Genomic DNA, 10000 nt, shown 5'->3' with positions numbered 1-10000 from the left:
GTGGATCCTTTTGAATATGAAAGTGGATGAAAATGACATTTGTCTCATTAATCTATATGGTCCAAATCAGGATGATCCACACTTCTTCAAAAACAGTTATACCAATTTATTGAACTTATAGGCAACAAATGATCTAATCATTATGGTAGGAGACTATAACACAGTGTTAATAAGTACCTCAATGGACCGTAAAGGTAATTACTCTACAAACTATCATCACTATGCCCTTAAGGAAATCACAAATATTATGGATACATTAGAAATAGTGGATATTTGGAGACTAAAAATCGCGACCAAGTGAGATATTCATGAAGGAGGCTTAATCAAGCTAGTCGTATTGACTACTTTCTTGTCTCTTTCTCTCTTGTACCAAAGGTTAAAAAAGTTTTAATAGGAGACAGAATGCGATCGGATCCTCATCTAATTGACATTCACATCTTCTTATAGATTTTCCACATGGATGGGGATATTGGAAATTTAATCAAAGTTTACTGGAGGACAACTTATTTTTAACTTAGACAAAAAAATGTATAACTGAATTTTCCAGTATCATATAGCTTCAGCAAATCCCCTTATTGTTTGGGATACCTTTAAATGTATCTTCAGGGGTCATTCAATTCAATATTCATCAATAATAAAAAAGCAGTTTCTGGCTAAAGAGACAAGACTAACAAGTGAAATCCATGAACTAATAGTACAGGTAGATAGCAATAAAAATGATACTACAGAGATACAAAATAATTTAGAGGAAAAACAAAAAGAACTTGAGGAACTTGTTCAAGAACGATCTAATGTAAACTATTAAAAAAATAAAACAAACTGGATGGAATCTGGAGAAAAATGCACAAAATTCTTCATGAATCTCCAATACAGGAACGCTAACAAAAAATAATTGCAGAAACTCGTTACTGAAGTCGGAGTTATCTATGATTCTCCGAATTATATTTTAAAAGAGGAAGCCAATTATTTTAGGCAGATGTTCTCTTTTCCGTCTCATCCTCTCCCACTGAATGAAGATTATGGTAAGGAATTCTTTCCAAATAATATAAAAACTGGAAAATTAACAAATGTACAGAAAGATCAGTGCGAAGGGCAAATTACAGAGGAAGAACTTCTTGAGGCTATTAAAACCTCTTGAAGCAAGGGGGCAGTATTTTGATGTTTGGATAAAAAAAAATCCCAAAGTAAACTGCCTATTTCTCAGGCCTAGAAGCTAGAATATGCATATAATAGTCATATTAGAATAGAAAACACTATACAGTTTCCAAAACTGTCAAAATATTGTCTGTGAGTATAACAGAACTGATTTTGCAGGAGAAAACCTGAGGAAAATCCAACCAGGAAGTGCTGTTTTTCTGAAACTACTCTGTTCCATTGCAAGCCTATCCTCCATTTAAAGGGACATCAACCAGATTCCTTTCCCTATGGCTTCCACAGGGTGTGAACAGTCTTTAGACATAGTTTCAGGCTTTTATTCTGAAAAATGAGCGAGAATGATCACATCGCATCAGTGGATAGCTAGGTGTCCCCAGATTTGTGCATGCGTCAGGTAGCCTGTTTCTGGTCTCAGGTTCAGGAATGGCTGAAAATGCCTTTACAACAGGCTGGAGCCCTCAGTCCAGCCTCTCTCAGCCTATTGCGGACAGTCTGAGCACTGATGGAGGGATTGTGCGTTCCTGGTGTAACTCGGGCAGTTGTTGTTGCCATCCTGTACCTGTCCCGCAGGTGTGATGTTCGGATGTACCGATCCTGTGCAGGTGTTGTTACACGTGGTTTGCCACTGTGAGGACGATCAGCTGTCCGTCCTGTCTCCCTGTAGCGCTGTCTTAGGCATCTCACAATACGGACATTGCAATTCATTGCCCTGGCCACATCTGCAGTCCTCATGCCTCCTTGCAGCATGCCTAAGGCACGTTCAGCAGGGACCCTGGGCATCTTTCTTTTGGTGTTTCTCAGAATCAGTAGAAAGGCCTCTTTAGTGTCCTAAGTTTTCATAACTGTGACCTTAATTGCCTACCGTCTGTAAGCTGTTAGTGTCTTAATGACCGTTCCACAGGTGCATGTTCATTAATTGTTTATGGTTCATTGAACAAGCATGGGAAACAGTGTTTAAACCCTTTACAATGAAGAGTTATTTTGATTTTTAGGAATTATCTTTGAAAGACAGGGTCCTGAAAAAGGGCCGTTTCTTTTTTTTGCTGAGTTTACAAGACACTATATAGACCAATGTATCAAACTGAAATACTAAATACTTTTGAAAGTATTGTATTTACATAAAATACAGGTATATTGGAGTATTTTATCATTTCAAATGCCTCACTACAACAACAACAACATTCTCAGTAACAAAGGACTGTGATATGCAGTTCTTTATCTAACTTAGTTGAATGCACTGACTCTGACACTCTGGATAAGAGTGTCTGCTAAATGACCAAAACGTAAATGTAAATGTAAAAATGCAAAGCACACAGGATATAATTATTGGCCTTGTTTTGTGGCGGAGCTCATTACAATAATACCCAGCATGCTTTGCAAGTGTTAATTTTTACATTGTACATTTTGGACATTTAGCAGGCAGACACTCTTAACACACCATAGTGCCATCAGACTTCTTATACCAAAGCAGGTTGAAAGGGTCCACAAAATTGTGAACCACTATAAAAAATTATATAGAAAAGTATTTTGTATTTGTAAAATATAAATTACTGGCCCGGAAAGTACGTTGTTACAAAATACATTGAATTATAGTTCAGGCCTGTGAAATAAATATGGCAAAATAAGTGAAATACGTATTTCATATACATGTAACACAAATACCGCCCATCTCTGCACACACACACACACACACACACACACACACACACACACACACACACACACACACACACACAATAATGACATCGGGTGGAGAGATTCAGGCTACTTCATAGAGAAACATCATGAGAGGGCATTTGTTTCCTGCAGCTAAATGCATGCTAGTTCAATGATGCATACGACCGCCATACACACGCTCTACACGCACACACGCTTCACACACATGCACGCAAACTCACACAAACACTCCTCCACATGCACACACAGAGCTTCTGCTTTCTGTAGACGTGTGGGATGACTGTTAACCACAATCTCCGGGAGAAAGTGTGTGTGTGTGTGTGTGTGTGCATACATGTGAAAGCCTTTGGGTTCAAAATAAGTTCAGAGAGAAAGCTTGAGAAGTGAACAAGGTTTCCCCCACTATGGTTCCATAGTGCGACGTTGTCATGAATCACGTTAACTGCAGAATTGCTGGGAAATCTTTGTCCTGTGCTCATTACGTGACACATTAAAATGCCCAGGAGGTTATATGTGTAGTTCATAGAATGACCACTAGAGGCCGCCACTAGCTAACATCATGGAAGGTGGAACGTGTCAACGTGACGCATGCTAGACAAAGGGAAGAATAGGAGTGGAAGGCTATTGTTTAGACATGGTAATTAAACTAGGCAACACCTCGGGAATGAAAAATAAGTGGAAAAGGAAGGGAGTTATTAAAAAACAGAGTAAAAAACAGAACTTGGCAGAAACAGTGTGAAATAAAAAAGCCAGACGGCATTTATTTTCATGATTTTTTTCCATCTATACAGTTTATTATATATATAAAATAAAAAAAACTCAAGACAAGAACAAAAATGTAATCACAGATAATCGATGAACCCCTTGTCATGGCTTATAAATCGCCGTGTGGTCCTAAGGTAGGGGAAACCCTACTGGGGGTGCCTCCTAATAGTCATAACAAGCTTACTCTCCTAGTCTCCTCTCTGTCATCAGCACCAATGTGAATGGATAGGAATAGGATAGGTGAAAGCAATATGGCGGAATCCTACTAGCAAACCAGCTTTCACCCGACCAGTAATTTTGTTCAGATCAGTGTGAATGAAGGAAAGGAGACAAGGAGAGGAGCCAACTCTATAGACTATTTACATGTGTTCTTATGGAGTGCGGCACAGTAGATTGTTGTGGGTATTGGAATGACATACATAGCAAAGTGCCATTAGAAATAGAACGAAACGAAAGGAATTGGAACCCAATAGCACAATTGAGTTGAATGGGTGTGCCTGTTCTACTCATTCTAATTCTATGATAGTGCCTTCCATTTTACACGTTGTTTACCTTGTGAAAAGGTCATACAGATCAGAATATATTGTAGTCTTGGATTGTAATGAAATGTTGATAATGTCTAAATCGACAGATATATTGTCTGTGAACAAAGATATTACACTACAGTAGATGGACCAAGATGATCAACTTTCACCTCACAGGTATGGAGTGCGGGATAGTGCCAGAGTGAGAGATGGAGAGATGGTGTGTGTGTGTTCGGAAAATGTTCTCCATCACCTTTCAAAAGAACCCTTTTGCCATTGGGGCACCAGGAGTCACGTTATGTCAAAAACATAACAATTATGTAATAACATTGTAATACACAGTATTACTGAGAAAAAAACCAAACTGTATTGTCTTGCATATTTAAAACAAATTCAAATGAGATTATTCTAGTGTAAAACAGATTTCATTTTGTGAGCTATAATTTCAATATTTTTATTTTTATTATTTATGTACAAAGGGAATCTGAAGACTTTTAATCTGCAGAAAAGAAGTATAAATATGTGTACTTCTCTTTTGTGTATGATACAGTTTACCAAAATAGTTTACTATTTACAAGCCCCCACACACCTGATCCCAATCAAAATAGTTTACTATTTACAAGCCCCCACACACCTGATCCCAATCAAAATAGTGATAACAAATTGCCATGGCAACATTGGCTGATCACCTCTGTAGTTCCTTTGGCCAATCAGTGATTTATATTACCCCAAATTGATCAGGGATTGGCTGTATTTCCCTGTGTATTAATTCACTTTTGACTGGATCAAAGACCTTATGTGAGAGCAGGAGATAATCAGAATGGTTAATCTGCAATTGTTGTGTTTTTGAGCTATGCTTCCAAATCACACTCAATGACTTTGATACAAAAGTAAACCTCAGATTTGGTGTTGCAAATTCAACTGCTATTTTAGAAACAGATCACAATAATACACTGAAAAACAGTGGACCAATTGCATTGCTGGAGGACATTGATTTTATCCAATCACAGTGTGTTTTATACACATATCCCTTTGATAGGAGAAATCCCTACAAGGGCGAGGATTTCAAATAACTTTATTAGTCCACTGTTCAAGCTTCAGACACAGAAACAACCAATGAGAATGCTTGGACTCCACTACTCTGTTGCTAGCTCTTTAGAGTGAAGCTTCTGTTTCCCAGGAAACCATGTGATGATGAGGTTCTGTGTGTTCCATGTGTTCCGTGAGTTCCGTTTTAAGTCCATTCCCTCTTTCCAATATGGCCTCCAGCGATAAGGGACAGCACACCTTGCGGGGAATGTAGCCATTTTGGGGTGGGAGGTTGGTTTATGCGGCAGCAGCGGATTGGCTGTGTAGTGCTCCGATCACTCTGAAGCAACCAATCACATTCACTCAAACCGTCCATTCAAGTTAGGTATAACCATGGCACTTTCTACAACCTTCTAGAAATGTACACACACCTGTTATTACTAGTTATAAATCCTTCATACGCCCTTTATATCCCCTGTCCATGTCACACTCCTAACCCCAGTGTTTCTATACAGGAATGAGGTCAATTTACTGACCCCTGACATTTAACCTTTGACCACACTCCTATGAGTTCTGCTCCAGGTACTCGTCTATCATAGTGAGGTTATTGAGCCAGTCCTCGTTCGACCCCACCAGAGTATCAATAAAGTCTACCTCCCCTCCTCCACCACCACCAGGTCTACCCCCCATCCCCCCATTACTCTGCCCCCGTTGAGTGTACTCATACGGGGGTAGCTTGTGTCCAGGGTTCCCCTGACCTGGTCCATACCCAGGCCCATGGGGATGGGGATGTTGGTGTGGGTGTTTGGCGACGACGGCCCCAGAGGCAGGATAGCTAGGTGGGGCCATACCGTGGCCTGGGTGGTGGATCATACCAGGGGGAATGGGTTTCATTCCAGCCAGGGCCGAGAGGGGTCCCCTGGGCCTCATACCAGGCTGAAGCCCTTGGTGGACCATGGAGGGTAGGGGCTGCCCTGCCGTGGATACACCCAGCTTCTGCATCAGTCTCCTGGGTAAGGACGGCACCCCGACCCCTTGGTTGGAGGGTAACGATGGAGGTCCTTGGTGGGGGGCAAAATTGTTACCACCCCCGCCTCCGGGCATCCCCGACCGCAATGCCTGCTGGGTAAACTGGGCGTTAGGGTTCGGGTTGCAGCTTCCGTTGGCGCCTCCACCCCCTCCAGGAAATATGTGTCCGTGCGACTGCTGGTGATTAGCCAACGGGTCCATGTGGCCATCGCTGCAGGGCATGCGATGCTGCATGGAATTCACTAGCCCCCCCTGCTGCTGAGGAGGCCACATTGCAGTCTGTTGGTGTTGGTGTGTTTGCTGAGCGGTAAACATCATACGAGGGAGTGGTGCCCCTCCACCACTATGGTGCAGTGGATGCTGTCGTAGATGCTGTGGGTGACCAGACCCCGACCCAGGCCCTGACCCGGGCCCCAACCCCCCGATTGTCATCCCCATCCTGGACACCTGTTGCTGCATCCCAGGCCTAGGAGGACCAGCAGGACCGCCCATTCCCATCATGCCGTGTGCCAACTGTGGTTGTCTCATTGGCATACCACCAGCACCAACAAACTCTCCACCCTGTAAACAACAACAAGGAGAATGAGGAAATGCAAGAAAAACACAAAAACAACTGTCTTGTCTCAACTGTTAGTTTATCTTACCTGTGAAGGGTGATAGAGGGGCTGCTTGGAGCCTGGAGGACCACCCATGAAGGCGCCTACCGGCCTGCCCACTTGGGTGAGAGATCCTGGGGGTCCAGGTTGGCCTGGCTGGCCTGGATGTCCAGGGGGAAGGGAGAGGTGACCGGGCCCAGATGGGAGGGGACCACCGTGGGATAGCTGGGGAACACCCAGGGGGTAACCACCGCCTCCAACACAATCTGGAGGGAGAGGCCGACCACCACCTAGAAAGAGGCAAGGAGATAGAGAGAGAAGTGAGGGAAGGAGACAGAGAGAGAAGAAAGGGAAGGAGACAGCGAGGGAAGGAGATAGCGGGGGAAGAAGATAGCGAGTATAAGACCAGAGAATATCCATACTTCTAATTTCATGTCATGTTGAGTACCTGCTAGAGATAATGAAAGCCAAGATTATTTAGATAATACTTCCTGGAATGAATAGGAAAATAAAACGAGACATAAACGTCCTCTCACTGTCAACTGCGTTTATTTTTAGCAAACGTATCATGTGTAAATATTTGTATGAACATAACAAGATTCAACAACTGAGACATAAACTGAACAAGTTCCACAGACATGTGACCAACAGAAATGGAATAATGTGTCCCTGAACAAAGGGGGGAAAAGTCAGTATCTGGTGTGGCCACCAGCTGCATTAAGTACTGCAGTGCATCTCCTCCTCATGGACTGCACCAGATTTGCCAGTTCTTGCTGTGAGATGTTACCCCACTCTTCCACCAAGGCACCTGCAAGTTCCCGGACATTTCTGTGGGGAATGGCCTTAGGCCTCACCCTCCGATCCAACAGGTCCCAGACGTGCTCAATGGGATTGAGATCCGGGCTCTTCTCTGGCCATGGCAGAACACTGACATTCCTGTCTTGCAGGAAATCATGCACAGAACGAGCAGTATAGCTGGTGGCATTGTCATGCGGGAGGGTCATGTCAGGATGAGCCTGCAGGAAGGGTACCACATGAGGGAGGAGGATGTCTTCCCTGTAACACACAGCATTGAGATTGCCTGCAATGACAACAAGCTCAGTCCGATGATGCTGTGACACACCACCCCAGACCATGACGGACCCTCCACCTCCAAATCGATACCGCTCCAGAGTACAGGCCTCAGTGTAACGCTCATTCCTTCGACGATAAACGTGAATCCAACCATCACCCCTGGTGAGACAAAACTGAGACTCGTCAGTGAAGAGCACTTTTTGCCAGTCCTGTCTGGTCCAGCAACGGTGGGTTTGTGCCCATAGGCAACGTTGTTGCCGGTGATGTCTGGTGAGGACCTGCCTTACAACAGGCCTACAAGCCCTCAGTCCAGCCTCGCTCAGTCTGAGCACTGACAGTCTGAGCACTGATGGAGGGATTGTGCGTTCCTGGTGTAACTCGGGCAGTTGTTGTTTCCATCCTGTACCTGTCCCGTAGGTGTGATGTTCGGCTGTACCGATCCTGTGCAGGTGTTGTTACACGTGGTCTGCCACTGTGAGGATGATCAGCTGTCTGTCCCGTCTCCATGTAGCGCTGTCTTAGGCGTCTCACAGTACGGACATTGCAATTTATTGCGCTGGCCACATGTGCAGTCCTCATGCCTCCTTGCAGCATGCCTAAAGCACATTCACACAGATAAGCAGCGACCCTGGGAATCTTTCTTTTGGTGTTTCTCAGAGTCAGTAAAAAGGACTCTTTAGTGTCCTAAGTTTTCATAACTGTGACCTTAATTGTCTACCGTCTGTAAGCTGTTAGTGTCTTAATGACCGTTCCACAGGTGCATGTTCATTAATTGTTTATGGTTCATTGAACAAGCATGGGAAACAGTGTTTAAACCCTTTACAATGAAGATCTGTGAAGTTATTTAGATTTGGATTAATTATCTTTGAAAGACAGGGTCCTGAAAAAGGGACGTTTCTTTTTTTGCTGAGTTTATATTTACATGTTAGTGTGGAGTTTGACTGTACCTGTAAATGTTGTCCCCTGCTGACACTCAGTCATCTGTTCCATCTGCCTCTTCTGCTCCTGGTGAACAACACAACATCCCCGTATTTATCTACTAACACAAAGACACTGGCCAAAAATCAAACACTTCAAAAAGCCCAAGACCCTGTCTGTCTGTCGGTCAATTTCTCTCTCTCTACCTCCCTCTCTACCTCTCTCCTTACCTCTCTATCTCCCTCTCTACCTCCCTCTCTCCCTATCTCTCTCTACCTGACTCTCTACCTCTCTCTACCCCCCTCCTTACCTCTCTCTACCTCCCTCTCTCCCTATCTCTCTCTACCTGACTCTCTACCTCTCTCTACCCCCCTCCTTACCTCTCTCTCTACCTCTTTCTCTATCTCTCTCTCTACCCCCCTCCTTACCTCTCTCTCTACCTCTCTCCATCTCCCTCCCTATCTCCCTCTCTTCCTATCTCTCTCTACCTGACTCTCTACCTCTCTCTACCCCCTCCTTACCTCTCTCTATACCTCTTTCTCTATCTCTCTCTCTACCTCCCTCAGTACCTGTTGTAGGTGCCTCCTGATGAGCAGCAGGTTGTTGTAGTTGGTCTGGGTTGAACGGGGGACAGATGGGTCCTGAAGACCTGGGATCTGCTCCTGGAGAGAGGGTGGGTGGGGGTGGGGGGGGGGGGAGAGAGAAAAAGATAATGGTCAGATATAGACATAACAGAGAAGCAAAATGTAGAAAATGTGCTAATTTTCATGATAACAAAATGCTTTCCTTTCATGACCAAAAAGCATGCACAGGAGATTTGGTTCGGGGTGCAGAAAGAAATGAAATGCCTATCCAAATAAAGGTATGTCTAAGAACAAAAAAGACCCACAGCCAGACAAGTCGTTTCCCTGCTTTGTTATAAAACATGGCCTCCTTCCTTCCCGACCGGTGGGGTCGTAAATAACTGTGTGTGTGTGTGTGTGTGTGTGTTCCAAGTGGTTCCCAGAGCCAAGGCTATTTGTTTGTGTTGGCCATCTAGACTGTCCCCAATCAGTCGTTCCCACGTGAGCAACTCTTCCCCCCTCCCTCCCTCCCTCCCTCCCTCCCTCCCCGATCCTTTCGTTGCTCCCTCCCTCCCTCCGTTGCTCCCTCCCTCCCCCCCTCCCTCCCTCCCTCCCTCCCTCCCTCCCTCCCACCTCCCTCCCTCCCTCCCTCCCCCATCCCGCCGTTGCT

At 44.5% G+C, this 10000-nt stretch overlaps 1 protein-coding gene across 1 annotated transcript in view; it reads right to left on the bottom strand.

The window, feature by feature from the left end:
- Positions 1 to 3568: 3568 nt before the first annotated feature.
- The window catches only part of LOC139415897 (mastermind-like protein 2), a 143173-nt gene continuing 136741 nt past the window's right edge, over positions 3569 to 10000 (bottom strand). Inside the window, exons 3-6 of the mRNA XM_071164048.1 lie at positions 9337 to 9429; positions 8797 to 8854; positions 6824 to 7065; positions 3569 to 6740 (exon numbers count right to left, since the gene is read on the bottom strand). Of these exons, the coding sequence (XP_071020149.1) occupies positions 5715 to 6740; positions 6824 to 7065; positions 8797 to 8854; positions 9337 to 9429 (1419 nt within the window). The 3' untranslated portion in view covers positions 3569 to 5714. The remainder of the gene's footprint in view (positions 6741 to 6823; positions 7066 to 8796; positions 8855 to 9336; positions 9430 to 10000) is intronic.

This window comes from Oncorhynchus clarkii, chromosome 9 (genome assembly GCF_045791955.1).
Source record: "Oncorhynchus clarkii lewisi isolate Uvic-CL-2024 chromosome 9, UVic_Ocla_1.0, whole genome shotgun sequence".
Taxonomy (NCBI): Eukaryota; Metazoa; Chordata; class Actinopteri; order Salmoniformes; family Salmonidae; genus Oncorhynchus; species Oncorhynchus clarkii.
Note: the sequence above shows the minus strand (reverse complement) of the source record. Positions and strands in the feature narration are given on the sequence as shown.